The 24513-nt window shown below is 47.0% G+C and overlaps 1 protein-coding gene across 1 annotated transcript in view; it reads left to right on the top strand.

Annotated features, from left to right (window-relative positions):
• The window catches only part of DYNC2H1 (dynein cytoplasmic 2 heavy chain 1), a 1714832-nt gene that overhangs the window by 220754 nt on the left and 1469565 nt on the right, over positions 1-24513 (top strand). Inside the window, exon 13 of the mRNA XM_085621461.1 lies at positions 5863-5958. Within this exon, the coding sequence (XP_085477587.1) occupies positions 5863-5958 (96 nt within the window). The remainder of the gene's footprint in view (positions 1-5862; positions 5959-24513) is intronic.

The raw sequence follows: 24513 nt of genomic DNA on the forward strand, positions 1-24513 counted from the left end.
ACCCATCTATATAAAATGCGAAGAGTAGTGGAGAACATGGGCATCCTTGTCTGGTACCCCGTCCGATTTTTATAACCCCGCTCTGCTCCCCCATGAGCCGCAATCTTATCGTAGGGTTCAGATACAGAGCTCTCAGTGCCCCGATACAGACATCCCCTATATTTACCTTTCCTAGAGCAGCCCAGAGGAAGCCCCACGAGACCCTATCAAATGCTTTTTCTGCATCTAATAAGATTAAAGCCATAGGGTCTCGTGAAGCTGCCGTCCCATCAAACAGAGTACAAACTCTGCGAATATGATCCGCTGTACCCCTACCGGAGATGAACCCATGCCGGCGAGGGGAGATGATCTTGCCAATAAAAGCACTTAGACGATTGGCTAGCATCTTAGAATATATCTGGGTGTCGCTATTCATCAAGCTTATGGGCCTGTATGACCCGGGGTCAGTTGGATTTTTGTTCTTTTTGAGAAATACAACCATGGTTGCATCTCTCCAGGACTCAGGAGGAATCCCCCCTCTTTGCGTCTCGACCATTAATCGATAAAGATCCTCTTCAATACTGGAAAGAAATTTTTTATAAAATTCAAGAGGTATAGAGTCAGGACCCACCGCTTTCCCGGCTGGCAGATCTTTGATTGCCCCTCTTAGTTCTTCTAATGAAAAGTTGGAGTCCGTCATCGCTCTATCCGCATTTGTTAGGTTCTCTAGTTGCGCGGTCTCTAAGTAGCTCTCAATTTCACCACCTACGGCACCATTTTCTGGATTATACAAGTTTTGATAGAATTCTTGAAAGATAGCGCAGATCTCTTTTGGCGTTGTGGCGACAGCTCCCATTGCAGAGTTTATCTGTGAGATATCCCCCTTTGTAACTGCTTGTCGAGTCCTGATGGCTAAAATACGCCCTATCTGTTCGCTATATTCATATTGGTCCTGTTTCCACGCCATATATTTCCCTGCCGCTTTATTTGCTAATAGCTCACCCACAGCTGCCTTTGCCATAGCTAACCGTTGTGATACTTCTACCGTGAGGCCCATGTTTTAAATATTAAAAATTGATCTAATTTTAAAGATGAGATATGAGTCTCCTGCAACAATATTACCGAAGGATTTTCAGACTGGATCCACATTTCTATGGCCCGCAATTTCTTTTTGTTATTTAAGCCATTAACATTGAAAGAAATAATTTTCAAACAATCACCACTCAGCATTTAAAATAGATTACATATTTTCCGCAAATATCTCTCTTTTTATCTTTTGGAAACAGAGAACCACCTATCCAAAGCAAAATATTTAATAAACATAGCACTAAAGACTTCATTTTTTTTACTTTTTCCACCCTGCTCCCCCACCCTGTGCATCCCCATCACCCCTACCCCCCACCCCCACCCACGTGACTCCCACCCCCCCACCTGCGGCCCTACTTCCCTCCCCCACACCGGCCACAGATCTAACCCCCTAAACCTTGGGTGTCCTGGTATTACACCCCTTAGGTCCTGGACTCCTCCTCCCCCTCAAGGGAAAAAAAAAGATTTTCCCCAGCCATCACTTTTCACCCTTATGCCCCTGAGTGATTTCCTTCAGTAAATCTTGTGCTTCATCCAGGTCTGACAGCATATACTGCTTGCCCTGTGCCAGAACTTTGAGTTTAGATTGTTGAGCAATCATGGACTGGGCACCGTTAGCTTTAAACAGGTGAAGCATTTTCATGAACTCCTTCCTCCTACGTGCGGCAGTTGCCGACATTTCGGAGAAAATCCGGCATTTAGTTGTCTCATTCACAGCAAATTGTCTTAACTGATATGCCTTAGACAAAATAGCTCCCTTTAACCGACTATCTGAGAAATTTAACAGGATTGTGCGAGGTAGAGTAGAGTGGGGAAAAGGCTGGGCAGGCACACAATGTGCTCTAGTTATTGTTAGATCCCCCTCATATTCTGGTATTACTTTCTGTTTTAAAAAGGAGGTCGCCCAGTGCACTGTATTGGATCCCTCTACCCCCTCCGGTACTCCTACAATACGCAGGTTCGATCTTCTAGTGAAATTTTCCAAATCATCGAGTTTTATTTCCAAAGCACGTCTGCTTCTATCGATTATTTTGACATCTTTTTTAACTGCCGTCATTTGATCTTCCAAGGTAGAGATTCACATCTCAGCTTCTTGAAGACAGAGTGGAAAGCTTGAAACTAAGTCCTCTATCTTCTCCAGTCGCTGATGTATTGAGGCAAATTCAGCTTTTTGGAATCTTTTTATTTCCCGAACTTCATCCAAAATTAAATTCAACATGTCTTTAACTGACATCTGAATTTCACCTATGGACTCCGTATTCATGTCTAAGACAGGGCTGAAGGGGTCGGCTGACCTTATGGAAGGAGTGTCCATGGTTGATGATAATGAAGACGGCTTCGTTGATATTAATTGGGCAGTATTAAGATCCATAGCGGTCGAAGAGCCAATTCGAGTAGAATTTTGTGATGCTATTTCAGGTATCAATGTTAGATCATCCTGCTTTTGTGCGATCAGCCGGGATGAATGCTCATCTTGATAAAGAAATCGAGGAGGTACTAAAATAGAACTAGGTGCAGACTCAGACTCAGGCTTGAACACTGTTTCTGAGTACTGGATATCTGCTGAAGAAGTTGCAGTTTGAGGTCCCTCTACGCAAGATAAACTATTTAACAAGAGCATACTGGATTTCTTCCCAAACAGGGGGAACTGCTTACCACCCTTCAAACCATCCGCCAATTTGGTCGTGATTTTAGCTTCATTACCAAAGTCATACTGAGTGGGAGACAGTGATTCAGGTGGTTGAGCTGGTTGAAAAACAACCAAACTAGTGCTGAGCTTCTTTGTTCCACCCGCACCGAACTCTCAACTGTACTGAATTGCCCTATTGGTGCCGTAGAGGGTCCTTCTAACTCGTCTGAGCTCTCTAGTGACTCCTTATCAATTGCCGTGCTCGCATTCTTTATCTCCATAGGCAGCTGGCGGCGAGTTTTTGCTTTTGTATTAATGCGTGCGTTTGCTAGTTTGCCAATGACTCAAGCAAAGTTCACCAAATGGTTCTGCAGTCTATTAAAACTTTTTTTCGCCTCGCCTCCTTCACCTCCTTCACTTTTTTCCAGCCGGAACCGAATCAGGACGCCAATTCCCGACCACCTATACACCAACTATGCCTTTCAGCCCAGAGCAACTTGCTCACCTGCTCTGCGCTCTTCTGGTATCGAAGGGCTTGGATTTAGTCAGTCGCGGGTGATTTCCGATGGCAGTAGCGACATCGTCCTTTTCCGAGCAGCAGCACCAACTCCGCCAGCAGAGCCGACTCGAAGAGAGCCAACCAGGAGGACAAATCAGCAAAATTGGCAAAGTTCAGAGCCCCAGCACAACGCGTCTTGACGGAAAACGCCGGCGGGCGCGAGCCGCCATGATCGCCGAGAGCCGAGGAAGAAAGAGGGGGAGGAGCCAAACGCCAGGTGACCGCGCGGAGGTGTGGGCTCCGCCGCTCAACCCATCTCCGACCCAAGAGGCAACCATGCACACTGAATCTCCTGTCCAAATTCCAGGGACAAGTGTTTTATCCAGGTCTGACATTCTTGAACTTGGCTGCATGGCTCCTGAATTTGTTAAGTCTGATCGTATGGACATTCTTATAGGCCTATGAGGCCAAATACTAGGGAGTCATATGCCTCCAAATGGAAGAGATTCTATTTGTGATGTTAGCCGAAAGATTTGGACCTTATCTCTTGCCAAGCACAGGTGATTCTTTTGGCTCTTTTGCATCTAGCCCCATTAGAGAACACTTAGCAGCCATTACGGCCTATAGAATGAACCCTTCACAGAAAACCTTTTTTTACTGTTCCAGTTATTAAGCATTTCCTGGAAGTTGAAACAAAAATAAAAAAATAGATTTTTGTCCCATTTGGAAACCATCTTCCCAATGGAATTAAATATGGTTTTGGAGCAATCCTGCTATTCCGCCTATTTTGATTTGAAGTGTGAAGTCCTCCAGGGCTCCTCCCTAAGCCCTACTCTCTTTAACATTTATATGGTCTCCCTTGCTGAGATTGTTCACTCATTTGGTCTGCCATTGGTCTCATACGCCGAAGACACTCCGCTGGTTGTCTCAATTTCCCTGCTTCCCAATGCGAGCCATCTCTCTCTTACCCACTGCCTTCATGCAGTAGCCATTGGATGGCTGGCTGTAAACTGAAGCTCAATGAGGACAAATGGAGGTGATGCTTCTTGATAATAACTTTGCTAATAACCTTCCTAATCCCCTACCTGACGCCTTGAGTAATTTGTAAGCCCCAAAAAAGAGTCTCGTGATGTGGCTCGATACTAGTCTTTTGATTGACCATTAAGCAAAAAAGTTAGCCGGCACATGCTTTGGTGTTTCGAGATTATTGAGGAAGGTTCTTAACCTTCTTCTGCTTGCTGCAAAGAGAGTGATCGTCCATGACCTTGTGTTCTTGGCTGGACGACAGAAACACCTTATCTCTGCTCCCCCTTCTATGTCCTAAAAAAATTACAGACCATGCAGAATGCTGGCAGACTTTTAAAGAACATCCCCAAACATCAGTCTGCTAAGATGGCACTTAGAGCCCTTCACTGGTTGTCGGTGGAACACCGAGTACAGTTTAAGTCACTCTGGATTTTGCATAGGACTATCCACAATAAAGGTCCCTCTCTGCTCGCTAGCCTCCCCATATGTGCCAGAAAGAATGCTCTGATCCTCTTGAGCTAGTCTGCTGAATGTTCCTAGAATTAAAAGAAGCTGTTGGGGAGGGCTTTCCACCTTGTTTTTGGTGCCCAAACTTTGGAATGCCCTACCCCCAGATCTGTGCTTATTAGGGCAGGAACTTCCTTTCCGCAAAGCCCTGAAGACCTGGCTCTCCGGTAACGGAACCCCCACTGTCTCGCTATCATTACTGTGTCTGTAACAGCACTGGGAGGCCATTGGGTAGGCATCGCTATGCAAAAACACTAGACTAGACTAGACTAGACTTGTCAAGGTTACTGGCTCCTACATTTGAGCAGATACACAATGTCTTTGTGCAGCATCCTTTGTTTTTGCCCTCACCTCAGTTCGTAGAGTTAGTGAAATTTAGATTTTGTTGATTCAAGAGTCTTACATGTTTTTTTCACTTAGAGTGGTACTGAGGATTCATCCATTGTTACTCCCCAAGTCTGTCTCAGATTTTCATTTAAACTAGGCTATCTCCGTACGAGTATTTGTCAAGAACTCTGGTACTCTGGGGAAAAGGTCCATTCAATCTCCTATAGTACAGTGCTAATGTTCTGTTTAGACAAAACTAGAGAAATAAGGAAGTCTTCTCAGTAGTTCATTAACTGTGGTTCATTAACATCATGTTATCCAGCCTCCTAACAATCTCCATCAAGCTTGATTATCAGGAAACCCAGGACTTCCTGGGCCCACTTGACAAGGGGAAAAGCAGCTACATTAACTTGGTTTGGAACTGTCGTACTGTCACAGATTTGTAAAGCTATGATGTGGAAGTCTGATGTAGTGGTATGTTTTTCCATCAAAAGAACTAATGTTCTACAGCAGCTTCCATTACAAGGCGTCATGAGATAAGGAATGTTACTGACTTCTTAAATAGACAGTTCCTTATTCTCTATATTGTAATGCTGCTGCCTACCTAGCGGTATTTCCCTTCATTTCTAACATGTTTTTCATATTAGTTTAGCTACAGCCAGTTGGGAAAATGCTGCAAATCCTATGATACAGAACTAGGGTTATAATTACAAGTAACTAACTTTACTTTACTTACACTAAGTGTAATGTACATGACCGGTCTTATTTTTTTGTATTTCCTTTTATTGACTTTGCATTTTTTTTATAGGTTGCACATTTTTACAATACTATAGATCAGCAAATGATTCAGAGTCAAAGACCAATGATGTTGAAGTCTGCTCTGGCATTTGAGCAGATCATTAAGGTAATTTGTTTTATGTTATAATTATGTGAAATAATTTGAGTTTAATCAAGTTTCCATTGGGTAGCGTCTGTGATTTCATTCTGATATGATTGAGTTTGTTTTTCTGCTGATGGCATACTTGTGCTTAGTCTTGTTTTTTAATGAACCGAAAATATACTTCTTGCCACACCATTCTGCCCTGACACAGAACAGATACAAGTATGGTGCAAAGATTTTGCTTCCTAAATGGCCTTGAGGGGAAATACGCCAGTGCATCCCGAGAAGGACCATAAAATCAAAATGTGCAAAGGATTCGGAGCCACAGCATCAAGTAATATCAGTTGTTGTAACAGATATGACATGGAAGATGTGAGTTTCAGGGTGTCAATAAAATGTGAAATAAACACAGTCTCCTGCCTGTATTGATGTAAATGAAGAATATATATGTATTTATTTATATTTTTGTCATGTGTAAGAAAATAGGTTAATAATTTGGCAGAATGTGAATTTGATAACTTATTAAAATACAATATTGTTAGGGCAGTACTTAGCTGAGTGAGAAATTCTATGTGTAATAGACAAATTATTAAAAACATAGTTAAAATGGTGTAAGGATACTGGAGATATGGATTTTAAAGTGTTACGTTAAAGCTCAAAGAACTATCAAAGTACCAATCAAAGTCAATGTTTGCATTATACTGGGAACTAGAAGCATCCTTTTTGCCATGATCACCCCCATTTTCTGACTGATACTGGTGGTAACTGACCCTGACTGCACCCTGGGCTCTGCTAGCCTGGCCCAGGGCCAGTGCTCTGATTAAAAAGGTATGTGGTAATTACAATTGGAACTGATAACCTACCTGTAAGTCCCTAGTATATAGTAAGGCATGTAGGTTTACAGGTCCAGCAGCTTTGAGAGACTTACGTGTGCACTGCTATGTTGCCTGCTGTCATTTTAGATGTCAGCCCTGCTTTGTAAACTGCTTTTAAATGGAAATTATTTGCAAATTTGAATTTAAAGGTACTTCCAAAGTATTAAACTACCTTATTCTTACATATAGGTCACCCCCAAGGTCTACTTGGGTGCCCCCAGGGTAGGATGCCATGTACAAATAGGCATGGACTTTTTAAAAGATGTTTTATATGCCTTGGTGAGGGAAAACGACCAATTTAGTTTTTCCTCCATTGTAGCACTTTAGCTCCATAGGCTATCATGGAAATACTGTAATGCAGTGTAACTATCGATAGGAGTGAGCTCAAAAAATATTTCAGTACTTAAAAGGTTGGTAATGATAAATCCAACAACTTGAAACAATCTAATTTATCATAACTAATACAGAAAATATGTTATATAACCTTCATTATGGTAGCCAGAATCCAGCCTTCTAGCAGCCTCTCCATATTGGCCTGCCTTAACTGGCTTAACCAAACTACTTTGAGGTGATAAATGGCCTGCAGAGCGACAGAGGTTATCTGATGGGGGAGCTCTGCATCTGCAGAGAATAGGCCAGGCCGGGGACTGGTTGATCAAACTGGGCTTCCAAGAGAGCAGGGCAGTAAGAAATGCCAGCCAGGCCTACCACCTCATCCTGTACCCCCAGCAGGAAGGCAGCCCAGGAATGGAATTTGCAGGAGGTCTGGAGAGGGAATGTTAAGGGAAATGAGACACACCAGTGGGTTGGCTTTGTCATGTCTTACTGCCAAAAAGAGGAATTCTCCAACTTGAATTTTGAAGTGTGGTGCTTTTGTGGGACAAGAATATGCCACACTTTGGAGGAAACTGTCATTCTTCTGGGTGGCACCCTGTACCCCATTGGTTAGGGGTGCCCCCCTGCTTGTTGCCCCAGAACATTGAATAAATATGTGAGAGCTGCATAGCAACTTAGATCTGCTGCCTCATATTACAAGGAGGACTGCCCTTCTGGAACCCTGGTCTGCACCCCTATGGATTGCACTCTGAACGACTGCTCCTGCTGCACACTTGGAACTATAGACTTGAGGACTTTGCCTGGCTTCAAAAAGGATTAAGGAGTGGACTTCCTGAAAGCAACAGGTTAACAGAGCTCACCCTCACCATTGTATTTTGGACACTTTGAGCCTTAAAGAGGAACTTCAGGAAGAAGTTCCAGAAGTTTCAATCAACTTCTAGAAAAAGCTCCATAAGATAACGACCCAATGTCGAGTGTCAAGCTGACTACCTCACAACGCGACCCAGCCTGGATTTCAGGTTCATCCCGCTGAAAGGTCCGGGGCTCAATACTTCCAGGAGCTGACCGGGGTCTCCCACTGAACCAAACCAACGAAGCAGATGAGAATCCGGCCTGCTCGACAGTGAGAGAAAATCCTCCAGAAAAGTTTCTGAGTGCGAAGGTAAAATTCGGACCGAGGCCTCCGCTTAGTGTATCCGACCAGAGCTCCATTGGGGTCACTCTTAAACTTTGACTTTATCTTGGTCAAGCGTGACCAGGCAGCCCAAGTTGGCACTTTATGTTTTTAAGCACTAGAAAGTGTTTATTCTTTCAATATTCATATCTCCGGTTCCCTATTTTGGATGTTTGTAGTTTGGGCGTCATTTTAACCATAAAAATATTTCCTATGTGTGTAAATTAGTGTATTTTTATTGTGTTGTGTATCTCACTTATTTATGGTATGGTTGTTTTTAAATGCTTCACACAACTGTTTCCTAAGTTAAGACTGCTTACTCGATGCCAGCTAACAAGAATTGAGCATAGGAATAATTTATTGAGACCTTGTCTGGACCTTATATTGAATTGGTGGTCTTATTGGTAGTGGTAGCTGCATAATTACCCCTACTAATAATCCACCTTCCAACGGTGGGTTAAAATTTTGCCTTGACACTTTGTTGGTTTTCTGGTATTCGTTTTCTGACAGAGGTGCAAGGCAGCATGCTGAAGCTGGTGATGGTCTATCACTGTCTGATAAGCTGTCATCAAGCTCCTGCTGTAGACTTCAGTTGGGGCGCGTAAAGCTAAGAGTGGGACAGAGTTGGATTTCATAACTGGGGAAATTGCTATGTCACTTAGATACATTTGTTGTCTTGTCGTGTTCCCAAGTCCTTCATTCAATCAATCAATGGTTTTGTATAACACACAGCTAGTCAGAGCATGTCCCGTTGCTAATAGACACATTGACTGCCTCTACCCAAAAAATTGTTCACTGGTGCGCCAATTCAAGCAACCAGGTTTTGAGGTTGTGTATGAAGGAAAGTTTGTCCTTCATGGCTCGTAAGGGAGTAGGGAGGGCATTCCATGCAGAGGTGGCAAGAAAGGAGAAAGAAGTGCTACCCCACATTTTCCTGGAAATTCTCTGGACCACTGCCATTGTGGCATTAGAGGAACATAGGATTCTTGACGGATAGTATGGAATAATCCTCTTGGCCAGTGTTAAAAATGGGGGTCTCTAGTTGGCAGAGGTAGGTACCTTTGTCCAAATAGGAACGCTTCTTCTTAGTCAGGATAAGGGAGTTGCACTCCTAAAATAACCCTTGCTCACCCTCTTGGTAGCTTGGCACGAGCAGTCAGGCTTATCTTAGAGGCAGTGTGTAAAGCATTTGCACATAACCAATATTAATACAGTGGAAGCACTACAAAAGGACACCACACCAGTTTAGAAAAATATCCAATATTTTTATATACTTAAGACAAGACCAAAAACGGTAAAGAATCCCTAATACAGTACTTGAAAAAAAGATACTTTGCAAGATGTCTTCTAAACTGTAGAAATACCTCAAAAACACAGTTTGTACAAGTCGGTAGCTCCGTCCGGGGCTACCGCAAAGCTGAAGACAGAGTCTAACAGTTCCAGCCGACCCCTTCGATACGGGCCAGCAAAGCGCGAACAGACTCGGTATCAGTACCTTTCTCATTGCGGCCTACATGAGGGTGTGAGCCAGTCGTGGCAACCGCCGTGGTTTCGTTGCAAAATGGAAGTGGTGCAGGGCGTGGTATCCTCTCGATGCGGTGCAGGCAGCGGCTTGGTGACGATCATCCAGACGGCGTCGGTGAGACCAAGGCTAACGGTGCAGGGCGAGGCGGGGCTCGATGCGGTGCTGGCAGGTTGCGGTGCAGGCGACCTAGCCAGGTTGCAGGAGCTGGCATCGGTCAGCCCAGACTGCTGTGTGGGACGAGGCGGTGCGTCGTGAAGCTTTACGAGCGGTGCCCCCAACCACAATGCGGTCATGGGTGTCAAGTCAGTAGCAGCAACCGCGTTGCTGAGACCGGGATGGTGAACTGAAGCGAGGCAGTGCGGACTGCAGTGCACACAGGTCAAGGTGCAAGCAGTGGCTCGGTGGCGTCGGCTGTTTGTCATCTGTGAGTCGTCAGGGCACAGAGCCAGCGACAGAGTCGGTGATGGAGTCGGTTGTGGTTCCCTTCTCTGTGGCAACTAAAACAGCGGTTCCAGAAGCGGTACCCAGAGGTTGATTAAGTCTTTGCAGTCCCTGAGACTCCAGAACAGGAGGCCAGCTCGATTTCAGGCCCTTGGAGATATTCAGCACAAGTAAAGAAAGTTCAGACAAGTCCTTTTACTTCCCAATGCAGAAGCAGCAACTGCAGACCAACACAACAGAGCAACACACAGCAAAGGGGCAGTACTCATTCTGGCAGCTCTTCCAGGTCTTCTTCTTGGCAGGTTCCTTGATTCCAGCGAGTTCTACAGTCTAGGGGATTGAGCCCCACTTTTTGTAGCCCAAAATCCTTTGTCCTCCCACACCAAGAGTGTCTGCGCCCAGCCAGAACCAGTTCTGTCCTCTCTGGTGCAGCTTCCTGGCAGGAGGTGGAGACAGCTTTGTCAGAGGCAGACCAGGCCCATTCAGGTGAAAGGAAATCTCTTCCCCCTACTCTAAATGCAGCCCAGGCCTATTCAGCCCTTCCCTGACCCATCTAGAATCTCTGGAGCCACTGCTCCTCTCAAGCCTCTGTCATCCAAAACCCAGACAGTCAATCCAGAAACCTAGCAGAGGCCTACTGGATGGCTGCACAAGAAAATTCCTACTTTCTAAAAGTGATATTTTCAAACACAGAATGTAAACATCACCTTCACTAAAAGATGCATCTTTATATTCTGAGTTCAGGTATACTAAACTGTATTTCTCTACCTTGTTCCCAGGGCCAGTTATGTTTATAAGATGTTATAAACAAATCCCCGAGTATGTCCTATGGAAACAGGTAGCCTTGCCATAGTGAAAAACGAAATTGGTAGTAATTCACTATCAGGACATGCCACACACACCAGGGCATGTCCTATCTTTCTCATACACTGCACCCTGCCCACAGGGGTACCTTGGGCCTACCTTAGGGGTGACTGACATGTAAGAAAAGGGAAGGTTAGGGCCTAGCAAGTGGGTACCCTGGCCAAGTCAACATGGCAGTCACAGACTGCATACAGGCTCTGCAGTGGCAGGCCAGAGTTTCATTTACAGGCTGCTTGTGTGGGTGGCACAAACCAGTGCTGCAGCTCACTAGCAGCATTTGACGTACAGGCCCTGGCACACTCAGTGCACTTTACTAGGGACTGATAAGTAAATCAAATATGCCAATCATGGAAACACCAATACATAACACAATTAACAACAGGAGCACTTGCACTTTAACACTGATCAGCAGTGACACTAATCCAGCAAAAACAGAGTCAAAACTGGGAGGTCAGAAAGCAAAAAGTCAGGGGAAACACGCCAAAAGATGCCAAGTCTAACAGCCAGGTACTGCGGACCTGCCTTTTAGAAGGCTCTATGTGCCAGAATTAGCCCCTTGAACCATACTCTCTCCTTGATCGGCAGCCAGTGCAGCTCTTTAAGGTGTTGATGGATATGATGGCCTCTAGGAAGAATTTATAAAAGCGGAGCAGCTGCATTCTGTACCAACTGGAGTCTTCTAAGTTGATATGTCAGTAGACCCCAGTAGAAAGAGTTGGCATAATCAGCCCGAGAAGTGATAAGGGCATGTATTAACATCTCTGGGAACTGAATTGGTAGCAGGTACAGAAATTTCTTTAGTGATTTTAGAAGTCAGAAACATGTGCCCACCACGCAATCCATATGTGGGCCAAAAGAAGTTGTCAAACTTCACCCCTAATCTATGTGCTGTGTTGGCAGGGACTGGCGGAGACAGGACAAGTCTGGGCCAACATTCGCTATCCCAGAGGTATGCCAAATGTTAGGATTTCTATATAGCTCGTGTTTCACTGTAGATTGCTAAAATGCATCCACTGGAACACAGCCATTAAGCAGGCCCTAAATATTCTCAAGGCGTTTGGTACATTTCTGTCAAGAGTAAGAAGGATCTGCCTATCATCGGCATAGGACACAACCTGAATACGAAAAGATTTCACCAACACTGGCAAGGGGATCATATAAATGTTGAACAATGGCTAGCTCAGAGCAGAGCCCTGGGGGACACTGAACTTTAAAGGTTTAGGATCAGAGGCAGAAGGCGCCATATAGACCTATCGGCTTCTAGCAGGCAGAAATGAACAAATCCAGGCTAGCGCAGATCCACTTATGCCTGTATTTTCCACCCGTTTCGAAAGAATGGGATTGGCACCATGTCAAAGGCCTCATATGAATCTAAAAGTAGTAACGTGACTTGTTCCCTTGATCTACTTCCAGCTTAATGGTGTCAGTGACCTCCATAAGGGTGGATTATGTACTGAAGCAAGAAGCCTTTTGAAAAGGGTGCAGCAGCAGGTATTGTTATAAATACTCAATTGGCGATTATTCAGCTTCTCTAATATCATGGAGAAAGAAGGCAACAGAGAGCAAGGTCTGAAGTTAGCTGAAACCAATCTGTCTGCAGATGGCCCCTCCTTCAGGGGAATTAGTTTGGCTTGTTTCCAGCAGCTAGGTACCGTGGCTGAGAGTTTGGAGCTATATAAAAGGAGGTTGAGGATGGGATTGATGGGTGTGTTATTAGCAGAGAGGATGTGAGGAGGACACTGGTCATCTGCTGCGCCGAACTTGTATACTTTTAAGGGTTCTTCAGCCTCCTCCAAAGTAATGGGTGCATACTCATGTACAAAGCAGAACGTAGTCTTCGCTGGGTTCACTAACTGATTTTCAACCCGCCTATGTCAAGGGGACCACCAGGCATGGCAGTTTTAAGTTCATCTACATTGCCCCTAATTTTATTATCAAAAAAGTCAGATTGCTGTGCATACAGTTTAGGAGAGGCGTCTAACAACTGTTTTTCGATTTGCTGCCATATCCTGTAATTTGATTGGCAAAGAAATCCGGTTATGCCCTCTTGATCGATTGGTGATATATATTTTTTTTTTTGAAAATTTTTTATTGTGCAGAAAGAAGGTTACAAGCACGGGCCTACAACCACCAGGGCCGGCCGCTAGTAGGTAAAAGATCAAACAGTGCAATCACGATGACTGGCCCACCGGGGCTCCGCACCCTACAGAAGAGCAGACTGCACATAGAGGAAATCAGGATACACCCTTTTAACATAAATAACAACTTAAAACAAAGGCGAGGCAAGAAAACATAAGATGGGCGTCGGGCCACAGCAGGGGTGCGTCCATATCCGACCACCCGATGGCAGTCAAAAAGCAGGGAAACAAAGAGGTAGGGGGGGGGGGGAGAGACGGGAATACAAATCTATACTCAGATGTACCAGATAAGTAAGGAACCATCAAGGATCAGAGGGACATGGCTACATCAGACGTTTCCACCAGGGGGGAGCACAAATACTTCCACAATACGCATTCCACTGTCCCCAAATTCTGTTCCAAGCCCCGGGTTTACCACGAGCCACATAAACAGTCTTTTCCCTGAACATGCACCAGTCCATGTTCTCCTTCCAGACAGACACGGTGGGGGGCCGCTGCGAACCCCAAAGCTGCGCTATGTCCCTCTTTGCTATCATGTTCCCCAGGGCCGCCCACCGAGTCTGGGCCGCGTTATAGTCATTGGGCTCCCACACATTCAGCACACAACGACGCACCTCCGGCAACAGCGTGACCCCGGTGACTCGCCTCATAACCTCATGCACCTGACGCCAGTATTCCACCACCTCGCGGCACTCCCACAGGATGTGGAGAAAGGTGGCACTGTGCCCACAGCCACGCTTGCAGAGCCCGTCCTCAGAAAACCCCATCGAGACCAAACGGGGGCCCGTCACGTAAACGCGATGGAGGATCTTAAGCTGGACCAAACGGAGACGGGCCGGGATGGCTACCTCCTTAGGAGATGACAACGCGGACTGCCAGTCCTCGTCGTCCAACTCAACCCCATCCCCCGTCCATGCCTCCCGTAGACGCACCAAGAGGTCAGCCTGATTATTTATCAATTTTTTATAGATTAAAGAGATAGTACTATCGGGAACGTGACCGTCGAGTATGCGGTCCTCGAGGGGCGAAGAAACAGGGACCGTGGACCCTTCCCCAAAAACCGAGAGCAGGGCATGCCGAACCTGGGCGTAGCGAAAAAACTCCCTCTCACTAAGCTCGTACTCGCTCCGGAGCGCCGCGAAGGTCTTGACCGCGCCTTTAACCCACAGATCCCCCACTCTGCTAATACCGATCGTGTCCCAGTGCTCAAAGCCTTTCGTCGTCCAAAGGCTCCCCAGGCGGTCTGAGGCAAACAAGGGAGTAGCACACGTTAAACGCTCACTCCAGCCCATCGCTACATTCGCCGCCTTCCACACCCTTACCGCAATCTTGGTAGGGCCCGTGAGGGTACCACCAGCAGATCGGGAGTAAAGCGCTCTGTTATAATTACCGCCGGGAAGCAGGAATTTATCCATCTCATACGCCGGGTTCAGACCAGGAGCATACGTGGCATGGTTAATTGCCGACAGTTGGGAGGCCCAATAGTACCGTCTAATGTCAGGAAGCGCGATGCCCCCGTCGTACCAGGGGAGAGTAAGCTTTGCCAGAGCGATACGCGCCCGCCCGTCCCAGACCAGTCTCCTCTGCAGGCTCTCCACCTCCCGAAAGTAGGCCACCGGAATGACATCAAATGAGTTCTGTAGTGCGTAAAGAAATCTGGGAAGGGACATCATTTTAAACAGGGCCGCGCGACCAAGCGGAGACAGGGGCAACCTACACCAACGCGCCGTATCCACCCTCAAACGTCGGAGTGGAGACAGGAGGTTCTGCTCATAGCGGACCGCCGGGTCCAACGAAACATACACCCCCAGGTACTTAAAGCCGGATGAGGACGTCTGGATAGGAAGTAGAGGCGGCAAGACGGGAGGGCCACCGGAGAGAGGGTACACGCAAGATTTGGACCAGTTGATTATCAAACCCGAGTTTTTCCCAAAGGAGGTGAGGACATCAAAGAGAACATTAAGTGACTGTCGCGGCGAGGTGAGGTACAGAAGAATATCATCCGCGTACAGCGAGACCCGATCCTCGAAGCCCGGGGCCCACCGGATCCCTCTGATAGAGGGCTCCCAGCGGAGCCAGGCGGCGAGCGGTTCCAAGGCAAGAGCAAAAAGCAGAGGGGACAACGGGCACCCCTGCCTAGTGCCCCTCCCGAGAGCAAAAGGCCGGGAAGCCCGCCCATTGACAACCACCTGAGCCATTGGTCCGGCATAAAGAAGCTTCACCCAGCTAAGAAATCCCTCCCCAAAGCCAAACTTCTCCAGGACCGCCCAGAGGAATGACCACTCGATGGTATCAAAGGCCATGGTGGCGTCCAATGAAACCAATACGGCTGGTTCAGAAAAGTATTTCGCCCTAGCTAGGACGCCGTGCAGACGCCGCAGATTAAGAGCGGTATTACGGTGGGGGATGAAACCGCATTGATCCGGATGAATCAGATCACAGATAACGCTCAGCAAGCGGTTGGCGAGGACTTTAGCCAGGATTTTGGGTTCTGCGTTTAAGAGGGAGATAGGCCTATATGAAGCACAGCGGTCACGTGGTTTACCCTCCTTAGGAATCACGACTATAGTCGCCAGACGCTGGTCGGCGGGAAGGGAACCCCTCTCGTTCGACTCCTGAAACATACGACGGAGGAAGGGCGCGATTTTATCCGGGCGTAGTTTGTATAGTTCGATCGGCAGGCCATTAGGGCCCATAGCTTTGCCCGAGCGAAGGGAGCCAATCGCGGTAGCAATCTCATCGACGGCCAAGGGGGCATCCAACCGCTCATGGTCCTCGACGGATAAGCCGGGCAGGACAATATCCCGTAGTAGAAGACGAGAGTCGTCTTCATCTCTGTCAGACACCGGGGAATACACCGTCCGGAAGTGGTCAGCAAAGCACTCCACAATCTCGCCAGGCTCAGTCACACACACTCCATCCGCAACCCGGAGCTCTGGGACGACACGATTCACTCTCTCCTTCCTATCCAGCCAAGCAATCAATTTACCAGCCTTGTCTCCAGCATCATACAACCTACCCTGCTGCTCCCTAAACATGGTCCGGGCAGCGTCAGTAACAAGGGACTTATACTCGAACTGTTTCAGGCTGAGGGCATGTAGCCCATCCGGAGAGACACCCGTCTCCAAGGCCGCCTCCAACCCCAAGATGTCGGTCTCCAGCTTCTCCACCTCCTCCGTCCTAACCTTCTTAGCCGCCACAATCTGGGATAGGGCCTGCCCACGGAGTACTGCCTTAAAAGCTTCCCACAGGGACACTGCGGACATCACCGACCCATCGTTCTCAAGGAAGTATTGGTCAATCGACTTGACCAGACTATAGCGGATCGTGGGGTTCCGCAGGTACCAAGGGTTAATAGGAGCGATCCGCCCAGCAGACCGCGTCCCAGTGTCAAAAAGCAATCACAGTGGGGAATGATCAGAAATACCCCGGGCCAGATGCTTAACCTCTCGAATCCAGGCAGTCTGGGCCGCGGGCATAAGAAAGTAATCCAATCTGGAGAGACTCCCATGCGCCCCAGAGTGAAAAGTGTACTGACACTGTGTAGGATGCATTAACCTCCAGCAATCGACCAGACCGAAGGTCTCCATGAATCCGCCAAGCCACGCCTGCGCAGCAGGGAGGGCCCTGGGCGGGTGGCGATCCCGGTCGCCCGAGACCACCGAATTGAAATCCCCACCCATAAGCAGAAGACTGTCAGGAAGCTCAAGCAGCATCCGACCCAAGTCTGAAAAGGTGGAGTTCTGGAGGCCCGGGGGAACATAGACAGAGACCAGGGAAAGGGACTGCCCCTCTCACCGCCCAGTCAAAGCCACATAGCGCCCTCTGTCGTCCGGGACTACCCTGGTGATCTCCAGCGGAAGTGAAGAGCGCAGGAGAATGCCAACCCCTCTAGAGCCAGTGGTGAAACCAGAATGGGCAACGAGTCGGTACCCCCCCCCCTGTTCATGGCATGACAAACGTTACCCACCAGATGCGTCTCCTGTAAAAACACCACATCAGGAGACATACGTCGCAGATACTGCAGCACAACACCCCGTTTGATACGGTCCCCCAATCCATTGACGTTCCATGACATCAACCTCAACCCGTCCCCCCCCCATCCCCTCCAATCGATCAAGGGTCCCCCAGCAGATAGCGCAACGCCCAAGACTAGAACAGAATAAAGACCTCGCATTAAAAACAAAACACACAAATCAAAGCCCCCCAACCCCCCCCAACTACCAACTCCCCCCACCCTGCACCCCTGCGACCCAAAAAACCACCCCAACTTGCAGTGTGCCTGTCGCCCCATAAACCCCATTCTACGGAAAGACCCCGGAGGAGGAGAGGGACCCGTCCCCAGCCGCCCCCCACATAGATCATAATGAAACAAAATGCAAAAGAGAAGTTGAACCCAGCCGAACAGTACAAAATGGCAAAATCAAGGACCAAAGTCACTCCGAGGGAGACCCGCCACCCTCGGTACCAGTAGAGGGCCCAGGCCGGTCCCCGCGGCCCGGCAGCGAGTCAAGCCAGTCACTCACAGTCGCGGGAGAGTCAAAAAAGATTGTCCGATCTTCGTGCTCCACTCGGAGCCTAGCAGGAAAAAGCATGGAGTACTTGAGACCCAGGTCGCGGAGGCGACGCTTTACCCCCTGGAAGCCCATCCTTTGCTTCTGGACAAGTTGGGTGAAGTCCGGGAAAAAGTTAATAGACGCATTCTCATGGCGGACCGGGCCATTGGCCCGCGAGGCCTGCAAAATCACATCTCGGTCTCTGTAGTAGAAAAGTTTGGCAACAATGGGCCTCGGGGGGGCCCCCGGCCGTGGCCGACCGCCCGGAACTCGATGGGCCCGCTCCACGGCGAAGAACTTATTCAGGCCGGCGGGGGCAAGATGCTTGAGGATGAGCTCTTCCACCAAGAGATCCACCGGGTGGTTGTCGGAGGACTCCGGGACGCCCACGACGCGGATGTTATTGCGGCGGGCCCGTCCCTCAAAGTCCTCCAGCCGCCGGGCCATCAGATCGTTGGCCGACTTGAGGTTGCCGAGAGTGGCCCGCTGGTCCGACACATCCGTAACCAGGGTGGACGTCCGCACATCAAGCGATTGAACCCTCTCGTTGGTCTTGGAGAGATCCGCCCGAATCAGTGCGACATCAATAGCCACCGTGTCGATTTTACGGGCCAAGGCCTCGTATTGCGTAGCAATAGTCTCCTTGATGCCGTTAATGGCGCCCATAATGTCCTGCAGGGACGGATCCGAGGGCATGGACGAGCCACCACCAGCTTCGTCCGAGGGGGCACCAGCCGCTCCAGGGGACCCTCTTCCTTGAGTATAGCGGTCCATGTTGTTCGTCTGGACCGGACCCCCGCGGAGGGAAGTCTTAGTCTTACGCCCCTCGGGGCCCCCCCTGCCACCCATGAGAACCACGCTACCAACGGGGACCACCGGCCCAGCGTCAAGGGGGTGCCAGCCACTCAGTCAGAGGCCGCACCAGATACCGTGATGCGGCCGGGCGAGGAAACCAAAGTCAACGGACACACTGGTGGCAAGCGGAGACAAGGGCATCCAGCGGAGATAAACACCCTGCCGCTCCAATCAGTTACGATCTCCAGCCCCTCAGGAATCCAAAAGTGAAACCGAAAGTAATGGAGCGGCCACTGGCACAGATCCGCTGCCGCTGTTGTTCAATTACACCCCGGCTCCACAGGTCACCCTCGCACTGGGCACAGCCATCGATTGGGCCTCGAAAGTTCCAACCACCGTAGATCAGGATTCCCAGGTCCGATTCGGTTTCTGAAAGAAGGTCAACGTTCAGCCAGAGTTCGCCTTCCAGATTCCGTCAGCCAAGTCAGGATAATTTCAGGATAAATTCCGAGGAGCAGCCAGGGTCCGGGGAGCCCTGTGCTCACGCGACCATCTTGGATGCGCGCTTGGCTCCTCCCCGATTGATTGGTGATATTTTTAGCGTTGTTTTGTGATGTTTCTTATCTAAAGGCAAGTAATTATTTTTCCAACTTTTGACATTGCCTGCGCAGCTTCCTGAGTTTTTCATCAAACCACGGTCCATGGAGTCTGGTCTTGGAGAAAGCAGACCTTTCCTTGATAGGAGCAACAGTATTTGCCGTATGTTGCAACCAGGCATTAACCGCCAGAAAATCAGCCTTCAGACTCAGAACCTTTTTTGGTTCTTGGATTTCTCCTTAGGGGCAAGGTGAGAGGTTGTAGCCAACATAGGCTTCACATGGCTCAGTACTTAAGAGAGGTTCTCCTTCTGCCTGAAATGTTTTGTTGAAAAGCTCCAAAGGAAACAAAGTGGCAATCATTAGCAATCTAGGGTGTGTCTTTCTTTGGAAACTTTGATGCCTGTCCTGGTCCTCCAAAAGCCAGAATATTGACTGAGTTCCAGGCCCAATATTTTGTGATGTTTGGAAAGTAGCTCTTGATCTCTCCTAGTGTTCCCAGGTGCTTGGGAAGGCTTTTAGGTTTCTTGTCTCTCTCCAGCATGGGCTACCTGGGTACAAGTGGAGATCGGTAGTTCTTCCATCTCTGTTTTTCAGAAGGTTAGCCAGAATACTGCTAAAACTTTTTTATTGAGATGTTTCTACCTGTTCAAGAATGTTCTACAGGGGATAGATCCAGAACTGGATAATACTAACTCAGGCCCCTCTCCCAGGGCCGAAGGAACACTGAAGATATTTGGGCAGACTCTCGACCAAACAGACGTATGCCGTTGATGCCATCCACTAACCAGAGCATACTCCTACTATTCTGGTGCACACAAGGTATTTTCTAGACTGGATTATATCCTAGCCCCAGCAGGTGAGATGGAGGGAATGGAGCGGGCAGACTACCTCTCTTGGTGGCTTTCACAACTCTCACCCTTGTGTCTACCTATTAGGAAATGTACCTACAATGCAGGAGAAGGGTGGAGATTAAAATGCCTGGGAGTTACAAGACAAAAAGTTTGCCCATGAAATTCGAGTGGACTTTAAAGATAACAAGACTCCGTATCCTCCGCGGTTACGGATGGGAAGCCTACAAAACGGTGCTAAGAGACAGGGCACAAATTAGAATAGCACATAAAAAACAGAAGGAAACCAGAGATATTGAAGAGATGGAGAAGCTCCTACTGTCGCTAGAATCTTTACCCAGGGCAACTACTGAACCCTCCAAGTTGCTCACTATATCAATACTCCGCAGAGAATTCCAGGCAATGGCATTTCATGAGACTAAGGCTGCACTCCTGGAGACTCACTGACACCTACATGATGCGGGTGTAAAGCCGGAAGACTACTGGCATGGCTAAGTCGGAAAGAAACAGAGGCGAGATGGGTGACTGTCATAATGGGAGATAAAAACACCACATATTCAACAGCATGGGAGATTGCTCAAGAATTTGCCAAGTATTATGCCGCTTTCTATAAAACACACCAGTTGGCAGCTGAACGACAAATAACAACATACCTCGAAGAGGTGCCTGTCCAGACACTGACACTAGATGCCATGAAGGAGTTACAGGACTACATAACAGTAGCTGAGGTCCAGTTTGCCATGGGGAACTTAAAACCTGGCAAAGTGCCGGGGACAAATAGCATGCTGGCGGAATTCTTTAAACGGAATACCGGGCTAGATTAAGCCCCTATCTCCTTCAGGTTTTTAATTAGGCTAAAAAAGATCTGCACTCTACCACGCGACCTCCAGAAATCCACGATTGTGGTGATTCATAAGCCTCACAAGTGCAAGACTAATAGTGGTTCATATCAACCAATTTCTCTGTTAAATATTGAAACAAAAATGTTAGCTTTGATCTTGGCCAGTAGGCTCCTGAAGGTCATCACTATCCTAATACACCACGACCAGTCAGGCTTTATGCCAAAGAGATCTGCAAGATTTAATCTTCGGCAATTATTAAATGGTCTCAACACGATACACGGTAGGACAGATGAACATCTGCTATTGTCGTTAGATGCAGCGAAGGCATTTGACGCTGGACACTGGCCCTTTCTGCGGCAGGTATCAGTAAAGTATGGGTTCGGCCCTGAATTCCGGGCTTGGATTGATTTATTTTACAAAGACCCAGTGGCCTGAGTGAAAGTGAGCAGCATGGTCTCAACAGAATGTTCCCTTGAAAGAGGCACGAGACAGGGATGCCCCCCTGTCACCATTGTTATTCGCTCTGGTGCTGGACCCTCTAGCATGCATTATACGCACACTCTCTGACTTCAGAGAGCGAGCCGAGATACTTGATGAGGAAAGGATATCCCTCTATGCGGATGACATATTACTATATGTCACAAATCCACAAATGACACTCCCAGAACTCCTCCACATCTCTGAGAAATATGGAGCACCCGCAGGATACAGGATTAACTGGGACAAATCTAGATTATATCCGAAGGGTGGATTTACTTGACTTCTGTGATGTCCCAAGGAAACAGAGAGTAGCCAGGGGAGGGTTTAGATATCTGGGCATATATGTCACTGCAGACTAAGATGTAGGTATGAGACGCAATATTCGGAGGGTCCTATAATACTTTCAAAAGGATGTGGAGCGCTGGAAAACACTACCACTGACACTCCTGGGTAAAGCCGCACTATATAAAATGATAACGTTATCCTAGACTCCTCTATGTGTTGCAAAACACCCATCTTAAACTACCAGAAGAAATATTTGTTAAAGTTGAGGGGGTAATCCAGGCGTTTCTTTGGGATGGTGACCATCCCAGAGAAGCACTGCGCACTCTACAACTAAACCAATATAATGGGGGCATCGCCCTCCCAGATATTTAAGCCTATTACTGGGCAGCCTATCTGAACGTAATTAACGTCTGGGGGCACATGCCAGAAGACTACCCCACATACGCCGTAGAATGGGCCCAGTTTACATCATACTCCTATCCACATTATTTATTTGGTGAGAAAGGGACAAAGAACGTATTACCTGCCACACAGATAGCTATAGAAGTTTGGCTGGGAGTGGAAAGATGGATGAAATGTAACACTAAAGTCACCCGAGAAACCCCCATATGGGAGGGGGTTTGCCTACAAGAATTTAGAAATCTGCAGGGTTTTAGAACTTGAGACATTTTAGGGATCTCTAAACTCAGGGACATTATTGAAAGTGGAGGCCTTATTTATTTCAGCTCGCTCCAAAGAGACTACCAGCTCAGACACAATACTATAAATATATGCAAGTGTCACATGCATGGCAGGCAGAGAAACTAGATGTAGAAAACATACCAGAATATGCACCATTGGAAAGGAGGTTGCTCATGGGAAAAATGCAGTAAAGGCAATATCCTGGACGTATAAAACACTTATCAACCATTGGCTGGACACTCTGGGAAAACTGTGGGCCAGTTGGGAACAAGAGGTTAGAAGACCTAGATTAGGGGACAGCGCTTATGCACTCCATGGAAGTTATAAAATCACGACTTAGACTGATACAATTTATAGTCTTTCATGGAGTCTACTATGACGGGCCTGTCTTCATCGATTTGGAAGAGCTGCCACGACTCACTGCCTTCAATGTGGAGCAGAAGAAGGATCATATATACACATCATTTTTTATTCAACGATACTGGCAGTTGATGTTGACAGATCCCAGGAAGGTGTTGGAAGTGACGATGCCTCTATGCCCCAAATATAGAGGTAGATTTCCCCAGAACCAAACTCCTATTGACCAATCCAGGTCTTATTGTGGCAAAACAAGATGTGGCCAAACATTGTGGGGTATTCCATTCATTGCCGGAATGGAAGAAGGGGATGGATATGTACATGTCTGCCGAAACAATCACACACAAGGCCAAAGGATGTCCGAAGAAATGTAATGAAATTCAGGCTCCCTGGCTCTGTTATTATAATATCACCTTAGGTAATGACACAGGAGATCCTGCCCTATCCAACCCCTGAACAATGGGAGAAAGGGTATGATGTGTTATGGTCTTGTCAATATATTGAGATGGTTGCGCATATGTCCAATTGACAATTTGTAATGCTGCTTCCTAGTGCATTTGGATTTGTTGTTATGTACAAATGCTTGCTGCATTCAAGAAAATAATAATAAAAATATATATTTTTTAAAACCATGTACAGCATCATGAGGTCTTATATGCACATATCATACTCAGTTGCTTTCCCAAACTAGTGTGTCACCTCCGAATGAGTTTTTAACTCACCCACTACTAAATGATGTGTCGATCACACTAACCATATGTAATATCTGATGGTTCAATTAGTGCATGGCGAAGGTGCGAGTTATTGTGACTTTAGAGCATGAGTTTTAGTTACTTGAAGTAATTAACTGGTGAACTTCAGTGTTTTTGTTAGTGTAAAGTAGTATGTTTTACTGATATTGTCACCTAACTATAACATCGCTTTAACCTTTGTTTTTTTATGTAAAGTAAGGTATTAAAATTCTTAAATGTAGCGTCACTTTGACCTCTTTTTTATTCAGTGAATTACTATATTTTTTATAGAGTAAAGTAAGATGTCTTCAGCTGTGTGTGGCGGAGGGTTGGGCTTAAGGCCTAGCCTGCTTTCAGTGCGTGCCCACCCCCTCTGCCGCACATGGCTTTTATTTGTTTTTTAACGTATTGTGTGATCTCTAAGGCTGTGGGCAGTGTTGGGTGGAGCACAGAGCCTGGCCTTTAGCCAGGCCCTACACACAACCCCCATGGGCACCCAACACCATGTGGGTGACCAGTCCCAACTCCGGGCACGGCCTGACTTTGAATGCAGGGATAAAAAGTTGGAAACTGGAATGAAAGGGTATGTAAGTAGAATAATGGGGTGAAGGACAGCATGAATGATGTGCAATGCACTGAGCTTTTCATATGGAATCATGCCCAATTTAATGTAATTCTGTATAATTTTGTATTTATAGAGAAACTTCTGTTGTCAAAAATATGTTCTGTCCTGAAGAAGGTGGGGTCTATCAAGCTTTATCCACCGAAACTTTAGAATGTGTGTGATTTCTCTGTGTATTATGATAGTGAAATTATGTAGTTAAATTGTACATATTGAATGTGACATTATTGTGTTTTTTACGCAATTTTCTCAAATGTGCTTTTAATGCTGATGAAATATAGTGTAGAGTTTTACATTAAATAATTTGATTTTTAATAAGTGTAAAGTTATGTTATTTTAGGAGATTATTTTAATGAATACACTTTTTATATTATAACAAATGAGACATTTTTTCATATAACAAGGTTCAGTGTGTAGATATTAGAGTGAG

The sequence above is a fragment of the Triturus cristatus genome, chromosome 8 (assembly GCF_964204655.1).
Source record: "Triturus cristatus chromosome 8, aTriCri1.1, whole genome shotgun sequence".
NCBI classification, from domain to species: domain Eukaryota; kingdom Metazoa; phylum Chordata; class Amphibia; order Caudata; family Salamandridae; genus Triturus; species Triturus cristatus.